The sequence below is a fragment of the Anser cygnoides genome, chromosome 1, assembly GCF_040182565.1.
Source record: "Anser cygnoides isolate HZ-2024a breed goose chromosome 1, Taihu_goose_T2T_genome, whole genome shotgun sequence".
In the NCBI taxonomy this organism is placed as follows: Eukaryota; Metazoa; Chordata; class Aves; order Anseriformes; family Anatidae; genus Anser; species Anser cygnoides.
This window is the reverse complement of record NC_089873.1, coordinates 73,454,812-73,476,906: the sequence shown is the minus strand read 5'-3', so window position 1 is coordinate 73,476,906 and position 22,095 is coordinate 73,454,812. Positions and strand designations below refer to the sequence as shown.

Sequence of the window (22,095 nt, the reverse complement as noted above, 5' to 3'; positions counted from 1 at the left end):
TGTAGGCTGTAACACGTTCAAAACAGGACATACATCTGCATCTCTGTAGGGGTGGCACAGTGCCCACCACAGAGGGTTGCCAGTTTAAGCGGGGACCATATTGCATCTAGTAGTAGCAAATACTCTGTTACATGTTCAGCGTGTGGCTTTCAGCTTCTTTTGCATCCAAATGCAATGCATGACACCAAAGTGAAACACCTTGGCTAAGAGAACAGTCAAGCCTGGAACCAGTCCTCCATGATGCTGTATAGCAGTATGGGGTGCTCTTACCCACCTTGGCAGAACAAGTTTTCAGGAAAAGATAGTGCTACTATTAAGGATGTTCTCTGTCAGGCTCTGGAGACCTCAGTATCAAGCATCAATTGAGTATCAATCCTGCCTCTACGCTTGCAATTATGCCCCATGACTGATCTCTTTCATCACTTGGAATTTATGCAACACTTTCATCCCAGTGAACAACTGCCCACATGACACCTTCCATTTCAGTGCACAACTGACTGCTCTTCCCTGGAGATTTTGTTGCATGCTCTGAGCATTAAGAAGAATTCTCCAGAATAGGGACAGCAAGAAAAGTGCATTGCTTCTGCCACCACCAATCCAGCCACATGGATTGCTAGTACTTGGTGTAGAATAAAAGCTCATGTTGGTTTGGAGAAGAAAATTTGAGTCTAACTTTTGGGGCTAGGTGGGAGGAGCAGAATATTGATGTCACCTACAACAAAATATATTCACACTGGAGGGTAGAAACAGCATTTTTTAACCTGGATGAAAACACCTTGAAAGATACAGTAAAATCTCTGGTTGGTGTGTGTTATGTACAAATATTTATTTAACTTTTTGCAGGGTGATCTTTGAGATCTGTGAGGATTGTTATTCAATGGACATAAATCAGTGTAGCTCCAGGACATTTATTGTTTTGATTGCAAGCAGCTCAATCGTGGCTGTAGACATGAAGCTGTTTCTTCTTCCAAAGTGGCACTTATGATGCAGCTGCCTGTAGCCTGCTAGTGAGGAACAGACAATTGTGCATTTGCTGTGAAGTATGTATTTCATTAGAGCTGCGGTCTAAGAATTGTTTTGGTTTTGGATGGAATAAATAGCTGCAAGTGCTGTGGGAGTTCAGAAATGCAGAAACTCAGTCCTGTGCCATCACAAGCCCTGTCATCTCTTGCTAGATTTTTGAAAAGGAGATGAAAGGCAAAGATTTAGCTTTATCCCAAACAGCTCTAGCAAAGTCCTCTTTTACTGGGGGGACTCAAAAGGTGGGTTAGGGAGCAGAAACATTGTGAAGAGCAGCTATGGGGGCTGTAATATACAGTCAGCTATGAATAAAAAGAAACAGCAACAAACCATAAACATTAAATACTATCAGGTAACGGTGTGGGTGCAGGATAACAGCATAGAGAGGGGTACATTCTTGGGGAATGCCCCCTGTGACCAAGCCAGCCTCCCCCCTTCCTCCAGTGCACACACTTCCCCATCCATCCCTCTTGCTTGCTCAAATACCTTTCTTCCAGCCTCATTGTTGTGCAAGTTCATCAGCCTCCGTGCATTCTTTTTGATTTCTCGGGCATCAACAAACCTCCGGGAGAACTCAATGCCGTATCTGATATCCGCAGAGCAGCCTCCCCACTTCCAGCCCTCCTCCTGGTTGTAGTAGCCCTGTTTCTCTCGGTCACAGCCACAATTGCTGAGGTTGCCCTGGCTGCAGGCGGCCGTAACAGCGTGTGCAACCCCGGCAGCAGTAATGGCATAGGTGAACGCAGCTTCCCTGCTTCCTGTGGAGAGAAGCCAAAAGCTGATGGATTTGCAGAAGGGTAGCACTTACTAAAGAAAGTACACACATTATGTACAGCAATGGTGTCAGGTAGGAATGTGAGGCAGGCATTACTTCTAGCGTGTGCTTCGTATTCTGGCAGAATTACATATGTATTTTAAATGTTTGGTTCGTCTGGGGCTTATTGCCCCAGGTAAGCACCAGCTGCATGACAGTCCCGTCTAATCCCCTGCACCAGAAGGGAATTTGGCAATGAGTCTGGGCAGTAGCGAGGTGAGGCAATATGATTTGTTTTTATATTGTCTCATCAGGTTTGCAAGCTGAACTGTATATATTTCGGATGAATAATAGGTGAGTCACTGATGGCAATGCTCACCGGAAAACAGTAGTTTGCTCTAACAGTTGGTACTGCCTGGAAAAAGTGTACAGACAGCTTAAGAAATACCAGACCCTTTTGGGTGCACGAGAGGGTTGGGCACAAATGGGGGAGGTTATTATTGCACCTTTATGGACCAGTAGGGCCCATTAGTGATGCTGATGGTCAACTATGGCAAGAGTTGCCCACAGGGACAAGAGCTAGGTAGGTTTTGTTTTCTTTCAAGGTGAAGTAGAGATGACATCTTTTGCTGACTTTTCTCATGTGTGTGTTTTGCTGTGAGCTTTTCCACTCCCACCCTGATTTCTGCTTTATCTTGTCTAGTGAGTGTACAGAGTGATGGAAGTGCTAGGGAAGCATTGTTTCCTCTCTGGAACAAGTGAGATGCTGCTGTGAAGGCAAAGCCTTGTTTTTATGCTTTAATATTATTATTATTAATGATGTCACTACTCGCCAATGTTCCTCATTCCCCACTCCTTGTTATAGGTATTGATATTGAGTATATAAGGGACAAATAAATGCCATTTCTTGACTAGATATTGATAGGGTGAGTTGCTTTTGGGATGCACATAAGCAAGGAGATACAGAGGCAGGGCAATTGAAAGGGATGTTACAACCTCTGCCTGCTCTCATGTGAGTCTACACTCTGTTACCGACTTAGTGTAGGGGTAGATTATGGCCCTTTTCATTTTGCTGTTCTTATTTACAACATTTCCCTACAAATTCCCCTCTCAGTGCTATCATTATTTTCCTCTGTGTGTTTATTTGGTGATAAATCGACAATCTTGTAATACTACTGCCAAAGAACAACTGTAAAGAATTTGCAGAAAGTTGCTGAAGTGCTTTAATGACCACACACAAAGCTTTAACATGGTTAATGGATTTGGGGAGAAAAAAAATAAAAAGAACAAAATTTCCAGAGGAGAAAAAATAAATAAATAAAAATAAAAAAACCCTTAGAGTCTATTTTTAATTTTTTATTTTAGCATTCACAGATATCATAACTATTCTGGAATGACCTGTGCACAGTGGGGTTTCTTTATATTTTATGTGTCTTATTTGCATATATAGCTTCCTGAAAAGTTACACCTTTGCAGGATACAAGAGAGATCCTACAAGAAGCAATCATAAACAAGTTTTTGGCACCATTTCCTTGTTTCTCCAAAGCAATAAAAAAAGTAACATAAGGTAAGAGAAAAATAAAAGGGTCTGTTTTTATTCAGGTACCAGGAAGGTTAAACTGACTTGTAGACTATTTGAGTATATCACCCAACAGAAGGCTTGACTCTGCTTTCAGACACACAAGTGTTTTGCTGGGGTGTGCGGTGTGTGTAGTCTGGTTCAGTGGTTCCCAAACCATGGTCCGCAGAACATTGGTGGTCCAGGAGGCCACAGTAAAGGGTTTACAGCTAATCTGCAGAGCCATATTAAACATTGTTTTTAATAGTGTTTTTAATTAAAAGTTTGATGATAACAATGCCTGGTGGTCCACAAGAAATTCTGAGGGTTGATAGCAATCCAAAAAAAGTTTGGGAACTTCTATTCCTAGTATGTTCTCTAAAATGCATATCAATATTCACTCCTCTCTCTTTCACTCCCCAACTGAAGTCAAAACTGAGACGTGTTTTAAAACATAACCTGTTGACTTGCAGGATTTCCTTCTTCATCTCCTTTCAAAAAAAAAAAAATCTATTCTTAATTTGGATTCTTTATTCTTAAATTGAAAGACTGGAAATATGAGATACAACAGAAATGACATATAGAGATAAGTTTTCCTTTCTCTCCAGGATGAGAGTAAGTAGAATAAACACATGTAGAAAAGCTCGTAAACAAGCAGAAACATATTCCTGTCAGGGAATACCACAGCTGTGAGCTACAGTTCAGTAGATTTATCAGATTAGCTAGAAAGAGGTTGCTGATGTTTTATTTTTTCAATTCAATGTATTCCACATGTATCCAGAGTAGAAAGTGACATTTTGTAATGGCACTGTCTATGCCTTGCTCATGAGTTTTCACACATCACTTCCCTTAATCAGTTTTGTAAAACTAAAGAATATTCTGTCTTTATATTCCTTTTTCTCCTCTTTGTTCCCATTATACCCCTGGTTACATTTGGGAACAGAGGAAAATATCTTTCCTTCACCCACTTGACAGTTATACCAGTAAAGGAATTATCTCAAGTCATGGAGTAATTCTTAATGGAAATCACATTGACTCTCTGAAGATGTTATTCTTCTGTTTCAATGCAGCTCTAAAATAAGAAGGGATCAGAAATAATAGGTGGCTTGAAAATCAGATTGCAAGTTAAGGTGTCCTGCCAATAATTTATTTTTTATTTTTTGCATTTTATTTTATTTTAGTTTAGTTTTTTATCTAAAGAATGTTCCAAAGCTTTCTTTGAGCTTCAGGGTAAGCATTACCTCAACGATTCTCTAAAGTCCTAGGATCAAGAGAGTCTATCAGGAAATGCTGATGGAGGAGGGATAGGAAACTCTGTGCTTGAATAATATGTCTGCTGTACACAAAGCTTTCCATTAGCATGTCATCATTTGAATCAGCCCTAAGCAAGTCCTTGTTAGGCAGCTAAAACAATTTAAGTAATGATTGCTGTGATACCTGCATGAAGAACAATAATCTCATTTTATGCATTTTTTTGAGATTTCGAAAATATTCTTATTCTGCAATGAAAGAAAGAGACAAATCTTTCCAAAAATGTTCATTAAAAGGAAAAACAAATATCAGAAGATTTGGGATATGACTCAACTTGGAAGCTAGAATTTTTTGTTTGTTTTGTTTTGTTTTTCGTTGAATATCTTGGTCAACTAGTTATTTGGCAGTATAAGTGCATACTACCTGTGTCTCAGAACAAAAATTTCTTGTTTAACTTTTCAAAGTTTTCTTTTATGTAGACAAGAATAATTCTGTCAAGATTTGATTTTAGTGGAAAAGACACTGTTTTGGCTTTTATTGCAGACCTTGGATCCCTACATTTCCATATTAGAAATGCCTGCCTTCATGTCAAAGAAGACAGTTCTGATTTAATTCCCCAGACATAGAATGGTACACAGAAATTGTCTCATCTAGTAACTCCAATAGAAGATGGCAGTCAGTACTGACTGAAATGTAGCCTATTGTCTTTGGTAAAGGTGCTGAGAGTCACTACTTGCAATCTGCTAGGCCATGAGAGAAGTCTTGCCTGTGGTCTGCCAGTCTGCGTTGCTGCCATTTGCTTGAGTTCACTTGTTTTCTCACGGTGGGTTGTATTTTAAAAGTGGCCTACTACCCAGTAATGTAGACATTTTCTGCTCAGAAAGTCAGATATTGGATCATTGCTTCCTACAGTGAACAATTTCTGGCAGAAAGGGTGAGAGGAGTCTATTTATCTGTTGTTGGAATCTTGGAACAGCCTATACTTTAGCCCTAATTTAGATGTCATCTCTGACTGACTTTTAGACTGCTAACTGCACTAAACTTAGTATGGTCTGATGTGGAAATTATTACAAGTTTCATAACTGCTGTAGTTTACGGCATTCTAATATGCATATATTCAGCAGCATATTTTCAGCATGTAACCACAATCAGCTGAGAATCGTGCATGCTAAATATATATTTTGATCATTCGTCTGTGAGTGCAGGGTTACAGATTTGACTGTTTCATAGTTATTAGTAAGGCATCTGTTTTTCAGAGTAACTAGATGAGAATATTACTATTCCACACATCATTCAGAAATGTATTTTCTCAGCAGTTAAATGAATAAAAGTGTCATAAAATGTCAGCTAGTAGAACTCTAATTTAAATTGAAAGAGTACACTATGGAATATACACTGTTTAACCAGTATTTTGCTAAATCTTGGATTAACAATGATAGAAAAAATGTACACACTGCTATGAAACAAAACAAATTCCTTATATGCTTACAATCTGTAGACAACGGATCTTGAATTATATGGCACAATTCAATAAAGGTTGGTGGTAAGAAAAATGAACTATAGCAGAAGTTAGATTATTTTTGCCTTATTTTTGACGAGTCTTTTGCAAATGAAAGCTGAGGACACATTAAGTCATTTTTTATGGACAAAAGAGATACATCTAGATGAGTAAACTGAAACTCAGATAATAGCCCCCCAAGTAGGGCTGGCTGAAGTCTTTTGCAGACAAGTTTAGTTCCTTTGTAATTTTGTATTTTATTCAACACACTCATTAGCAGTTCTCAAAGAAAACAGTACAGGCTCTTCTCCTTGGGTTCAATCCAAGGGTAATACAAGTCAGTGAGAGTTTTCTCACTGTCTGGAGCAGATCCTTTCTCTATTTGCATTATCAGTTAACTAATTTTGTACTTCTTGATTTATAATCTAAAAGCAGGGGTTGGAATAATTTCTCTAACCTTCTAATTTACTATAATTTACTACTAATTTACAGTGAGGCATGTGAGAGAGCACTGAAATCAGATTGCACAAGTAGAAGAAAAGCTATAAGAAAGTAGGGCTGCCAGGATCCTCAGGGGGGTTTCTAGTCCGTCCCTTGACCCTAACGTAGGCTAATAACGCAGGTGTCCTTCAAAACAGTTTTATATATTCTTTCTTAAAGTTCTTCATGGTGGAGATTCCACAGTCTATTCCATTGCTTCAGGACCCACGTTTTTATTTATGTTTTACTAGTATTAACCTGAAACTGTCTTTCTGAATACAAACCTACTACTTCTTACTGTACAGATATTAAGAACCTGATTGTTCCCTTCTTCTAGCAGCAGCCTTTAAACGTTTAAAGGCTTCCACCCCCTTTCTAGATGTGGTCTGTCAGTCCTTGTAGAGCAGTTTCATGGGCTCTGACCATTCCTGTTGCTCTCCCTGGGCTCTCCCAACTAGCTGTCCTGTGTCTTGCAGTTCCATGCCAGAGATGGGACAGGCTGCTCCAGCTAAGGCCTTGCTCACTTGGGGTTAGAGCAGAAGTAGCACTTCACATGTCTTGCATGCTACACTCCTGTTTACTCATGCCATTATGGTGTTTTCAAAGCAGCAGGACATTTTTGACTCTTAATCAGTTTGTGGTCTTCTTCTATGCTGCTGCTATCACAACAGATGTTTCCCATCTTTCATTTGTGACGCTGATTATTACCACATACAGATCTTTGTCTTTCTGATTTACCTCCTTTTTCTTTCTTTTTTTTTTCTTTTTTCTTCCTTTCCAGTCAATTTTTCCATGATCATTTTCAATTTTGACTGAAACTTCCTCCAATTTCATTGCAGTCCTCCCCAGCCTGACTTCATTTGTAAATTCAATGAGCTCAGTTTATGCCTTCAGTCAAATCAAGAGTGTAAGATTAACCAGTACCAGAATCAGCATAGATCACAAAGTCAAGTTAGTTATTACATCCTTCCATTTTGATAACTATCCTCCAAATAAATTTCTTGACAGTATATACCCATTTGGTTGGAGTTTCCTTAGTTTTCTCATGAGAATGTCATATAAAGCAGTGTTAAAAGCTTCATTTAAATCCTAAATAAATGGTATGAAATTGTTCTTCTCTGCCTCTGAGGTCTTTGGTGGCAAAATAAGGAAATTAGGTTGATTTAACATGATTTGTTCTTAACAGACCTTTGTTGACTGTTATTGTTACTCATCTCTTTGTTTTCAGTTATGAGCTCAAATGAGTGTTTGTTCCCATTATTTTTTTAATTTACTGAAGTTAGGATGATTGTTCCTATAATTCTTCTGCTGTTAGTTTTAGACAAAGGCAATACATTTGTCTTATCAATTTTTCTTAATGGGAGTTCTCCACAAGTTTTCAGCTCTAATGGCTGCCAGGACTAATGGCCCTAAAATGGTTTCATTAAATGTTCTGATATGAGGGACAGCTAACTAGAATGCACACAACCTGGAGAGATACTTCTCCCAAGCTAATGAGATGATATTCCTCTGTAGATGATGTTAGTTCTATAACCATCTGCTCACCACTCACTCTCTTAGTGAAGGCTGATGCAAGAAGTTCTTGACCTTCTTAACATTATCCTTAGTTTACACTCGCCATGGTAGTAGTGGACCAGCTTTTTTATACATCTTCCACTCACTGACAAAGTACTGACTGAATCATTACTGTGTAGTGTGTTGTCAAAAAAAACAAACAAATAAACAAACAAAAAACCCTAAGCCAACAACAACAAAAACCAACACCAGAAAGAGTCACCCATGGTCATGAGGTCCATCTTGCAACACCTGCACTCAGTAGTCCTCCTGAATGAGGAACCTGATGCAGACTGAATATCTGCTACTCTGGCAGGGCTTTCTGATCAAATCTGATGGAGTCTTTTGATGGTCATATTGGATAATGTTCTCTTTGTGGTATTTTTTTCCCATTTCCTGCCTAAAATCTTTATTTTCTACTACAATCTAATTAAAATTGTCTTTTTTTTAAAAAAATAATTTTTCATCCAGATAGGCCTGTTTAGATAGATTAGAAGTAAAGCAGGAGTTGCAAATTATTTCAGCATCTTCTTTGTAGACTGCTCATAATGTCTATTTTCAATTACACTTGGATGGGACAGAGAATGAATGGTGCATATTCAAAGCTGAGATTGTGCAGTGCTGTGACATAATGTTTTGTTTACAGATTCTTCTGTTATTCAGTAATTTTAATCTCTAGCATCCCACTAAGTTTTTATGGGTGGAAGTGCCAGAATTTTGGCCATCAGTCTAAAATCACTCTGTTAACTGGATTGTTTTCTGTTGCTCATGTGGGTTTGTCAGATTATCTTTTAGAATGGGCTGCACATGAGCCAGATTTATTTCACACTTGCTTTTTGTAACTCCTTGCTCTCACTATTTATATAGTTTTGGAAGCATGTCTATTAAAATATATATATATATTTAACATGCCTCCGCATTTCGTATTTTTTAAAACATTTTTCCAATTTCACAGTTATTTTCTAAAGGCTTGGTGGTACTTTCCACAGTGGTCTCTGTAACGAGGCTTTCAACATTTTACAGAATTTTTTTTCTTAATTTGCCCCCTAAACATATTCAGTTAGCTCCTGACAGCTATAAAAAATAGTCAGCATTTCCATTCTAAATTGAGCATAATTCTATTTTGTATTTGACTGTCTTTTGGTGGCATATCATTTGGAGTTTTCTGGGACAGCTCCTGTGAATTCAGTAAGCTTGCTCTGATGTTTATGTTAGTGATGTTTAAAAGTACCTAGGGAAACAGGATTTTTTTTAAGCTCTCCCTTGTAAAGCTATACTTGTTGCAGCAAGTATTTCTTACTAACTCAGCTCTAAGAAGCAATCTGTATCTCGTTCTTAGTGAAAATGGGGAAATCAAGTTTGGATCCAAAAGCACTACTGCTTGTTTTTGTTAAGTTTTAATCAAAACATGGTGTTAAGCGCTCCTTGAAAGAATGTACAAGACCATTGCTTGAAAAATACATAGTGCACAAAGCATGAGGGGGTAGTTCCCACATACACCGTACCATTGAGAAAAGCCTGTGCAGTGTCACAGCTGGCTGTGTTTTCACAATGCTACTGCTAATACTGTCAAAGTAGTATGTGGGAAGCAATAGCTGTAGCAGAGGGATCATCTCCTGCCTGTGTTCTGTTCTGGACCTACTGAAGTTTCATTGGGGGAATTGATTCCCTGCTGAATGTTTGGTGTTTTTGCTTTTCAGTGATGACTAGTGGATTAATATATTGTAATATATTGTATGTAATATATTGTATATGTAAAAGCTCAGCTGGAGGCATCTTGAAGCATACTGTTTTTTATTTTTAAGTTGTTTGCACCCACTGTCATAAAGCATGGACTCCTGAAGACCGCTCATAGAAACTTGGTCCTAAACTATGCTAATGTCCTTGAAGGAGATGGAACTATGAGAAACCAGGTGTTGCTATAAAAATTGAATCATGTCAATCTATTCATGATAACAGTTCTTATGCATAGGGTTTACCTATGCATTATGCCTCCTTTTTTTGAAAAACATTTCACAGGGAGAAATAAAAATGGTAATTAAGAAAAAGGGAAGGGACACTACAGCTATATGTGGGCATATTTTTTCGTTTGTTTGTTTGCTCTTGATCATGCTCTTGCACCACAATATGGCCTGTTAAAGGTTTCTGAGAGATCTGTGTGCTGCTATGTTGCCTGCTTCAATTTAAGAAATAGAAAACATGCTTTCCATAGTCATAAAAATAATCATTAATTTAATTTAATTACATTAAAAACAAAACAAAACAAACAAACAAACAAACAAAACAGAAAAAAAAATCCACTCTGAACCAGTCAGAGAAATGGAGGACAGTACTACCACATTTTTAAAGGAGATTTATTTTGAAGTTAACTTATGCTCCAATTTATTAGTATACAACAGCTGAGTAGGTTGCTACCAAACCATTTCAGTCACTCAGATTTTCATGTGTGTGGATTTAATAGACTTGAGCTCATAATGAATGAAACAGTTTAGAATAGATGTTCTACATGGCTGCCAATATAGGATCCTTGCAACCTAAATTATTCTGTGATTCTGTGGTTTTATTTGACTTTGCTATGGACCCAATTTCACAAATACCTGTGATCCCCCCTGCCGTGCCCACGAATATTAAGAAATTATCACTTTGCAGAATCGGACCTTCTCAGTGGACTCTGTGCTGGGTTAGTATTTGAATTAACTTGTTTAAATCACTTCAGTGGCCTGACTTATAAATGTTGAAGAACATTTCTTCAAAAATAAATCTGCACTATCTTTTGCATGAAGTCATCTTTTCCTGTATTATATTCTGTCACTTCAAAGGTAGATAACAAATCCCTGAGGGCAGTGGTCATGTCCGTATTCTCTTGTAAATCACTGTGCACACCTGTGCTTTGCTGTAGAAACATGTTAAATAATACCTTTTAAAGGGTTCGCTAAATTATAAGTAGAAGTCAACACTAAGCTCCTATACCTGGGAATGCCAGAGTATCTGTGGGTGTGTATCTGTGGGTGTGAGTATCTGTGTACATTACAGATGAAATTTTAGCTCTCACTTCAGAATTTCTTAAGACGTTTTAGTTAAATCATGGATGTTACCTCAATATATTGTGCAGAGTCTGTTAGTGGGCAGGCACTGCTTTGCCATAATTATTGAATTACAGATATACCATATGATGCCCAGCCGAAATTCATGTTAGACAAAATCTGTTTATGCAAGAGGTAGATTGTGACTTAAAATGGAATGTGACTTTCAACTGGAGAGGACAACAGATACTATATACCTCTGTTTCACAGGGACATGAGGATATTAAGGCATTTATCCACATGGCAGAAGGACTTGCAAGAAAATGAGCTATTCTCTTTGTAGGGAGTCTATGGAGGAAGGCAGCTGTGGACTTCTCATCCAACACAAATTCAACCATTTGCAGGGAGGATGTCCATGCAAATGCATAGTGTGGCAGGAGACAACATGATTGCAGAAGTGTTCCCTTGGACTGAGGCTTCTCTGCTCTGCACCTCTACATATTGTTCCAGCATGATATTGAACCAGTCCATCTACTGCCAGAACCCTAAGGGGATTTGGACACAGCAATGCTTGGCATCACCATGCCTACCCGTGATGTAGAAGAAGGACACAGCAGAGCCTGCTCCTAACACCCTGTACTCACACCTCCTCACGTGCCATACCTGCAGAGAGTTAGACACATACCTTTCCTTTAATTTATACTTGGATAAAAAAAAAATAATTTAAGTGTTTTACCTGAGATTTTGCTGAGGTTACATTTGCTTCTGTTTCAGAGATCCTAAATGTTTTTATGTCCCCATTTGGAGTTGATGATAATAGACCTTTATTTTTGCAGGGATGAGATACTGTTTTCAGATTAGATGACAGTGTTTACAAAATTAATGCCAGTGTATACAAAATTAATCACTTCTACAGGACAAAAGCTAGACACCTAGAGATAAATCTCTGGCAGGATTTTGGCTCTAAAGCTTGTCTCTTAGATGTTCTGCCTGCTAGTATTTTCTATGTGGTAAGGATAGGAATTGAGCCTTATCAAGTATTGAGAGAGTTAGATGCCACAAAGTAAGACTTCCAGAAGTGATCAAGCTGGATGGGGAACCCCCAAAACTATGTGTAGAAAATTCAAAGAAAGGGACAGAGTCTAAACCCATCCTGTCAGAGAGGTAAGCCACATTTCCCTGGACAGAAAGTTTTTCAATCTATGCTGGCAGTGGGCATCTAAGTGTAATTTCTGAGGGTATATGGTGATTTTGGTAAAGGGGATCCCATCCTTATAATATCCTACTTTCAGCCCATTATCTTGTTCTATATTCTAATTGGGAAAAGAAAGATTTAATTAGATTAAAAGCTAGAAGATGACTTTGCTAGTACTACTGATTAGGATACACAATATAAATTAAACAATAAAACTATATATATAGTGTATATATATATACTATTCTATATATAAACTAATATATAAATAACAATAAAACTGAACACGATATAAATTCTTCTAGTGTATTTTTCTAGTTTTTCAGAGTATCATTAAACTTCATTATATCAAGTATGGAATTAGAATGTTCTTATATGAAATAAAGTATTAATTCTACCTAGACATGACATTTATAAAGTAAGGTTTATGAAGAGTGGCAGTATTCTTTATTAAACTGAAGAACACAGACAATGCATATACTTTGTCTAGCCAGGATCTAATAAATAAATATTTATATAAAGTATTTCTCAGATTTCCAGTATAAATTACAGAAATATCATAAAATGGCATAGCCACCTGTAATATTGTAGCTTTCAGCGCAGTAGCAATGTAGGAGTACTATGTCATATACCTATGAAATAATGACATCTGCACACTTTTTTGTGGTAATAACAATGAAGGTGGATTAAGTACTGCCCATCCTCAAAAAGGGTGATAGCCCCTCCGGGAACTCCAAGAAGCATTTTAGACTGCTGGTCATGGATAAACTCTTCCTATATGCCTGGGATAGATCTTCCCAGGCACACAAATTGTTATGCTGTCATCTTGTCCAGACATCATAGACTCTGGTCTTCTAGATATTCTTCAAAGAATGGTATTTTCAAGATACTCCTCAAAGAACTGGGTAGACATAAACAAAAGACCATTTCTTATGCTTGATAAAGAAAGAAAAATAATTCATATCAAATAATGTACTGGAATGTTGCCTTTTTTTATAAATGCACCCGCAGGAACATAACAGAGAGGCTCTTGTGTTTTCAGGAAAGTTCTGTCAGTTTTCTGGAAGATAATTCTGCATGTTGATTGTTCTGTTGTTTACTTAAATTCCTGGCACGGTTTCTGACGCCTGACAGGACAACCTAGAGGACCAACTCAATGTCTAGAATTCACAAGCAAACCTCTACCATGAGCCCTATCACTGGTGACTCAACACTCATCTCTTAGTCTTGCAGTCTTTATAGTGTTTCTCTGGTGCATTCTTGGCAAGGCAAGGTTTCACAGATGAGATGCAGTGAGTCTCAACATGACTGTTTAGGATGTTACCACTGTGCTGATATCACCCACGGTAGCAGAAGAACCATGCCTCATTGGATTTAGCTTACAGCCCTTCCTGGGAGGCAGCAGAGGAGAATCTGGGTTTGCAGATCATCAGAATAAGCATACCTTTTGCTCTGCTAATTCTGCTGTAGAGTTCACATCTTCCAGGTGTAGGGCAAATAGCTGGGCAGCAACCCCAGAAATTACTGCTGCTCCCTGCCAGAGCTCAGATTTTGTGGAAAGAAAATGAGAAAGTTCTGATGAAAAGGGCTGAACTGAGAGTTGCTTTCAAATTTACTTAAAGATCTTCCAAATGTTTTTACAATGCCTGTGTGGCTGAATTCACATTTCTGGTTGATTTGGCTTGCCTGACAATCTTTCTGAGAGGAGAGCTAAGATTCAAGTGATGATGTCTGCCCTCCTTCCTATTTACAGAGTCTTCGCCTGCTACTCGTTTGTAACATCAGTGAATGAGATGCAGCACAAATCACACATATGAAAGAGATTTAAAAGACTAAAGAGCTCAGAGGGTTTTGGATAAATACACAGAGTTCAGATGCTTGTCCAAACCTCTCTGGTTTGCAAAATGAGTCTGGAAGCATCACAAGAGCAAAGTCTTTTTTTCAGCTCTGGAGTTTCTGGTCCTGACAGGAGTTAGGAAGCGACAAGATTCATAAAAATAAGGAACAATTACTCTAATCTTCTTAGACCTCATGAAAGATACTTAATTACTGTTTAATCTGAACCTGTCTGGCTACCAGTCAGGCTATCTTATCTATTAGATTAGTAACTTATTTATTATTTGTGTTGTGCTAAGATCAGGGAGCTAAGCCCGTGTTTTGCCAAATATTGCACAAGTTCACTTTAAGATGCCGGTCCATACCTGCAAGAAGTTGCACAGAATGATTTGGCAAATGAGTAGATGCCTGCCCTGTGAGTTAACTGCCCTTTCAGCTGAAAATCTGTAATGCTATGAGGATAAAAAGATCAAATTTCTTACCCACAAGGAGCTTCCATTGTTTTTAGATGTGATATCCCAGAACTGAAGGATGAGTTTAAACAGAGATCAGAAGCAAAATCTGTAGGTTTTTAAAGTACTCCAGGTTTAGTACAGGATCTAGGCTTTGCGACCTAGAAAGGAGACATGACTCCCTTCCAGGAGTATGAATACAAGAGTATTTAAATAGATTGGTATTAATACCAGTCTTCCAGACACTATAAAAAATATTAAAAAAAAACACTAGCAAGTGTCTCTACTGCAAATCTACCATTAAAACAAGATATTGGTCACATTAAATAATCTTCATAGTCCCATGCTTTGTAGAAACTTGTTTGCAGATCTGAACTTTGAAGTTGACCCCTGTCTCTGTGATGGGCCAAACCAAAAGCCAGATCTGAACACCACTGAACTCTGGGAAAGTTCAAATCTATGTTTTTTGTGGTTCAGGTTGAGCTGTAATTAAAACAGACCAGTTTGAAACGCAAATGTCTGAAAACCAAAACAAAACAAATGTTTCACGTGAAAAGTCTTGGATTAGTCTGTATTGTACCATGTCATGTTTTTGCCTATCACATGATGTAATGTTCCTCTGGCTAACACAAAATGACAGCACACACGCTGCTATATGAGATATTCAGAGCAGACACTTTTAATTTAACTTTGAGCAGGACACAATATTCATGGAAATAATTTGTGCTGTGTAAAAACCCATCATCAGTCTTACTATCACTCACATTGGAGGGTAGACCGCTGCCTTTCGAGCTTTCCATGGTCATCCCTAGTTGCACTGTAGTCTAGGGATCTTTAAAAATCAATGTTTTGCCTTCTTTGAACAAACTTGTGCCTCATTTTGACAGCAGTATGTGGAATATTGCCACTAATCCCTGAAAACAAACAAGATAGCAGTGCTGCAGAAACTTAGTTGTGTAAGAGGGCAGGGAAATCCCAGCTAACTCTTCTGCTAAGAACTTCTGTTTATATTGTACTTAAAACTACAGTGACTGAAATAAAGCAACATGGTTGATCAATGGACAAGGGAAAAGCAAACAAAAAAAGGGAACTCAGTTTCAGCATTGCCAAACTGCTGAAGTAAAAGAAAAAGGGGGACAACGAGGAGAAAAAGAAAGGGAAGGAGGGGAAAATGTGTTCAAGCCCCATTGCTGGTGTCAGGATGTCACTGTGCACCAATAGCTATAAAAAGAGGCTCTTGGACAGGAAGATTTACTCAAAGAATCACAGCACATGTACAGTGAGCATACAGTAAGTAACCAGCAGTTACTGTTCCCGTGGGCTTTATTTTCTTTCTCTGTAATGTTACATGTAAGTACTGGACAATATTTTATTTTTGAGAAATTGGAATTTAGACTGTTTGCAGACAACTAATCAAAGCCTCCATACTTTCTTATGCAAACTAAATAATCTTAGCAGGCCTGTCAAGATTTTTCAGTATGGCCTGTAAGAACGAATCCCTTCATGACACATCTGTGCTTTGCTTCCTGTTTGGATAAGGAGTCTTTAAAAGTGACCATTTCTGGTTGAGGATCCCAGGGTACTTCACAAAAGTTTAAGTCCCAGTGAGGTTAGTCCACATTAATTAAGCCTTTCAACTCCCCACTGAAATTAAACATCTTTAGTCTTCAGAGAGCGAGGTATGAAGTGACTTGCCCTCGGTCACAAGAAAAGTATATGGCACAGCTGGGAACAGCATCCAAGTCCATTATCTCCTGGTCCATGCTTTAACCATATAATGATAGTTCTCACATTGGACTAGGAGCCACAGGATATATGAAAAATGATAGGAAGGAAATTTTATTGAGCTTCTTTAGAAGATGCCTTCCTCTCAGCTTGGACAAAGAGAATGAAAAAATATTTTGTCTGTTCAGAATGAGTTCTGCTCAGGTAGAAGAATATTTAAATGTTTTCATTCTTTGCTCAGAGGAAACTTTCTGATCAGACATTTCTGTACTGGTCAAATTGCAATCAAAAGAACAACTTTTCTAATTAATTAATCTCTAGCGATATATTAAATTCTATTTATAGCATCTTTTAAAGCATACCAAAACAAGACTCACAATGTTTTCTTTTAGGTTAATTTTCTAATGTTCTTGAAAGAGGATTGCCAGTAACCTACATACTACTTCATGCAAGAAGGAAAGTATGAGGGGAAGAAAGACCTACTTATCTCCTACACATTTATAGTGTATTGATTTAGAGCAAATCAAGTTGAAGATTTGCATGGTCTTGTGTTGTGAAAATTATGGCAGAAAATATATGTATATTAACTGGTGCTAATCTTTGAGTATGGAGTACCATGAATGTTTAGGAATGAGCAGTAGTCAAAGAATAAAAACACTTTACTGTCTAGGAAAGTTCACCACCTTTGTTATGTAGTTAATACACTATCCCATATGTTTTCACCCGGGATACTGGCACTGGCAGTTTTCCAAAATATTAAATTATGCATCGAGGCTATACTTCAGAAATGCCCTGACCTCAACCTTCTCCCAGTTACTTACCAAAAATATCCAGAATTATTCCCACTTAACAAAACAGTAGTGCAAATATGCTTTGTTCTCACCATTTCTGATTTTGGAACCTGCTCATCACCATTCGCCATCACCAATTTTTCCTGTTCCCAGCCCATCTCTTTTTCTTTTCTTCTCCCTTTATACACATCCATAGATCTGCTACACACTTTCCCACTTCCTCATTCCCCTATCCAGGCAGTTGAAAGGCTTTCATTGCAGAGATTGAAAACATACTCCATATTAAATGTAACAGAATAGCATGACCAGCAGGTCCATGTTTCAAACACATTCAGTTCATATCACAGCTGAGAATAAACAGCAGGGGAAGCAACTTGATGGGTTGCTGGAGGCTGTGGCTACCCTTTCTTGTGGAACATGTCTCTGTCACTTGCTAAATAGGTGCACCATCTGGTGGTAATTTTGGACTCCCACTTGTTCTTAAATTTCCAAATAGCAGTGGTGGAGCATATGCCTGTGGTTACAGCTTCTTTTTTTTTTTTTTCTTTGCCAATATCTGCCTGAAAGCCATCAGCTAAGATGACTTTTGCAGGTACTAATGGTGAATGAGTACCAAGAATAGCCAAGAGTTTAAAGGAAGGTCATGTTTTCATTTCTGCTATGTCAGGCAAGCAGGTATGACTTTATAGACCACATTTTCCCCTGAGAAACATATGTGGAGAGGAGGAAAAATTTCACAGACAGACCAAAATTGGACATTAAGGGGCTTGATACTTAATTAGGGAGTCTAAACTCCCAGGATAGTCAACAGAGACCTCCACACAGTCATGCAGTCAAATTAAGATCCAAATCACCCTCTGGAAGTGCTTCTCTCTGTATTCCTTTCCATACAAGGAATACAGGCTGGCTAGGTTCGTATCTTAGACATCTCAACCAAATGCCTGGAGCTATGTGGTATGAAACTGGGCCAAAAGAAAGAAGTGAGGAAGGGACTCCCAATTTTTCTGCCTCTGTTGTCTGAAGCCCTTAAGTTCAGCAACAGAGACAGAAACCACCGCTACTTCTCATGTCTTTTCCCTCAGAAACTGCAAGGTTGCATTAACCCTGTCAATAGGACATTGTGTGGACATCTTTTCTGAGCAGGATGGGTGGATGCTGAGTCAGACAGAAAACCAGGTTCCATGTTGTCATGAAGAAATCAGTAAACAAGTAAAAATAAATAATGAACCATGAGTAAACTTCATTCTTTTTAGCAACTTGAACAGAGCTTTCCAGTCTACAGCAATTCATCTTTAACTATTTTCTTCAAAGTCAGTCCATGTCTGTTGAGCTTACACCTAGAGATACAGGTGTCTTCTCCCAGCACACAATTTGGCTTTCTGGGATTAGAGCAGTTTTCTTAAATATGCCTTAGCTATCCAAGCCCACTTACACCAACATTGGTTAAGTCTTAGGAATCATCTTTCTTTATCAGTCCCAGAAATCTGAGGTTGAGCCTCTGTAGTGGACAGAGTAACAAATTAAAATTGCGACTGCAAGTTTTCACCTAGGATTACTTAAATCCTAAAACCAAATTAGATCAAAATTGAAAAAGTATTACGCTTTTAACTATCTGAAAGACCCATCCCCAGCTTGATTTGCATGCTGGCTTTCACTATGACTTTTGTACTCTGCATACCATTTGGGCATGCATTTAAAGTGAAGCACTTTTAAACCCTTTTTTACTTTAATAGGACTTAAAACACAGTGCTTAAAGTTAAGCACATATTGGGTAAACAGAGCAAAACTAAAGTTCTTGGCCAATTTGAAGACTGAGAGAAGAGCTACCTTAGTACCACTGGGCTAGATTCATTTTTTCAAACCTTCAAATAATAGATACTATCTTCTTGCTTGCTTGCTTATGTGCTTTCATTTTAATTCAACTCATACCATTAACAGTAATATTGTACTCCACAGTCAGTAAGAAACGAACTACAGTCATGGGTAATTTAATCCAATGCTAAAATGTCATGCATGATACTAAGGAAGGAAGTTTTGTCAATTAGAAAATAAGATATTTGTCAGTCGTAATATTTTGGACTATGCCAGCCACTTCATTAGAAAAAGAAATTGCTCGTGCCTAGAGGCAGGACAGCAAACTGCATGGATCAGCGATCTGAGCATGAATGCAGTAACATTCGCTTGCAAACCAAAATGTACAGATCAACAAACGCTGTGTTTTTTGTAATGTTTGTACATGCCTCTCTGTGCATTTCAAGCTCTTAAATTTAGAAACAAATGGTTTACCAAACAGAATGCATCCCAAGGAACAGGGCAGAAAAGGGAGGGATGCTGCTACACATGTAACTCCGAAGTCTAATGTTATGTTTAGTCTGTACTACTTGATGTAGAGGTTGAGCTAGATGACCAAACCTATCATCTGTAATTCTAGGGAAGAGATTTTGACAACATAGTTAACCGCACTAGTAAAGCTCGGGGAATCTTCAAAGTCATTAGAAGCCTAAGTTATTACAGGATCAGATACCAACAGGTTCAGGTTAGCTGCTGTCCTGCACTGCCTTTTGTTTTACATAAAGAACTTTTCTTGCAGTGGCAAGATTTAGCAGCACCTGTCAGTTTCAAAAGTTTTTCTGTACCTAAAAAATCAAATGTCGCATAGTTGATCTTCATTTAACTAATTAGGCTTTAGCAGAGTCCCTGCTACGAAACTCAGTTCCAATTTGAACTTCTGCTCATACCCAAAAGGCAAGTGCCTTTTTAGTGGCTGTAAAATCCTGGCTTCGGTGAAAGCAAAATCAAAAATTTTACTGACTGTAAAAGGACTAGAATTTGGCCTCTGTGATTTTGGGCTAGGTCCAGAACCAGATTTTATTTAATTTTAAATATTATTCACCTTCCTTTTTAAGTGTGCGTTACATTGAAGGTCACTAACCAATAGGGCTGGGAGGCTGGAACTAATTCAGTCGGCATACTAAGGATCATTTGTAGCCAGCAATTTTATTACAGAAAGACATGAAAAAAATGACGTTAAAGGAACATTAATGTTCCAAGCAAGGCACTTAGAAGTAAGGAAATGACATACTTAATGTTGCTGTGCAAATTTAGCACTGTTGTGTCCAAATTGTTGTACTACATTTAATTAAATAATAAACTATAATTTGCATACTATCTTTTCCATAGGACCTCTGATTCACTCATCCCAAGGCAGACCAGTAACATGGAAAATTTTATCCTGAGCAGCTAAAATCAAAGTTAAAAGCAACAGAAAATGAGGATTTTGTTCTGGTCAGTGCTGAGCATGATATGATTAGAGTTACAGGTTGTTACAGACTCTGCCTGTAAGGTCACATTGCACATAACAGTATCCTTTGCTACTACAGCTAATTATAGATTTATTAGGACAATCACAGAATGCCAAAAACCACGAGTACCTACCCACCTCCAAAAAAAAAAAAAAAAAAAAAAAAAGGTTATTTAAAGGAGCTATTCCATTTAAGAAAAAAGTGGTCCATTTAGTTTTGGACCATTGAAACAAAGTATTAAACTGCTTTCCCACATCAACCTGTTGTTTTCTGAGAACACAATGGCCCTTTTGTAACCTGAGGTTTAATGTCACAGGAAGGCAGTGTGTCTTGCTCTGTGATTTCTCTTACCAAACTGCAAGGTATGTCACAGAGCCATATAACTTCAGATGCATATGGAAGCAGGTGAGACCAAAGCTCATGAGATGCAGAGACTTGAGCCTCCCTAGTTACAGGTCCCTGCATCGATTTACATCAATGCGCATTAATCCTTAATTAGTTTGAAAGGCAGTGCATTAGTAAACCAAAATGAAGTTGTTCAGAGTCAGGCATTTTAGTTTGAAAGTGTCTGAAGAAAAATATGTATTCCAAAGAAAACTTCATTTTTATATGACAAATGAAATAGAAGTTTAAGGAGTTAGCACTCCTCTCAGAATGGGAATTCCAGATTTCATTCAGTTCAGCATCTACCATTTCTCATCCAGCTGCAAGCCACACAGAGTTCATGAAGTAATTGTATTAACATATTAGTGCTGCGTTTAGAATAAGGATGTCTGCATTTTAAAAGCAACTGTTCTGCCAAAGAGGTAAATATTTAAATGGCAATGATAATATTTTAATCTAAGAGAACTTGTACTTTTCTTCAAACTTATGATCCTTGACAAAAAAGAAAGAAATAAACAAACAACAACAACAACAACATAATTGAGCTACACTGCACTACACAGTTATACCTTACAAAAAGGTGATTATCTATATGACAGATTACATATGCTAGACAAGTTTCTTTTATAGGGAGACAAAGAAAAAGAGGTAGAAATGATTAAATTAATGTAGAAAAATGACATTGTTTCTAGTAAAGTCAAACAAAATATATTACTGTCAATTAATAATTTACGAAGGGCGCTGTCCATTCACATTTATCTTTTCACCTATGACTTGCAGTCTGTTTTGAAAACATTAATTAAGGCTTGCTGGGTGATTATGGGGCTCTGACATCTGAAGAAATATTTAAAGCACAGCAAAATTATTATCCACATATTTTTGAATAGATTCACTAAGATGGGGATTCTCCATCCTCTCAAAATAGGATGTTTGTTTAATACAACAGTACTTCCTTAGAACAGAAATACTTTTTTATTTTTCTAAAACCTTCAGATGACAGAATCCTACTAAAATTAGGAAAAGTCTCAACCTATCACTCTCACAAAAGGTCTCCTCAGCTAGAATAATATCAATTCTTAGCACAGAAGTTGTTTCATAAGTTTTTACCAACCCTTCCCAACATCAGCTGCTGCCAGCTGGGAGGTTTATTTTCTTATTCTGGTTTGGGTTACTGTCTTGCTTTGTTTCTTGTGATAGCAAGAAGCTTATCCACCCTTCTACAGTCACAAAGTACAAACTGTTTGAATCTTTTCTTCAATTTCCTTCAAAGTC

The 22,095-nt window shown here is 37.8% G+C and overlaps 1 protein-coding gene across 2 annotated transcripts in view; it reads right to left on the bottom strand.

Annotated features, from left to right (window-relative positions):
* Positions 1-22,095, bottom strand: part of WNT7B (Wnt family member 7B) — a 93,751-nt gene that overhangs the window by 11,040 nt on the left and 60,616 nt on the right. For both annotated transcript variants that reach the window (XM_013184563.3, XM_013184562.3), the window contains exon 3: positions 1,507-1,778. In XM_013184563.3, coding sequence (XP_013040017.1) covers positions 1,507-1,778 — 272 coding nt within the window. The remainder of the gene's footprint in view (positions 1-1,506; positions 1,779-22,095) is intronic.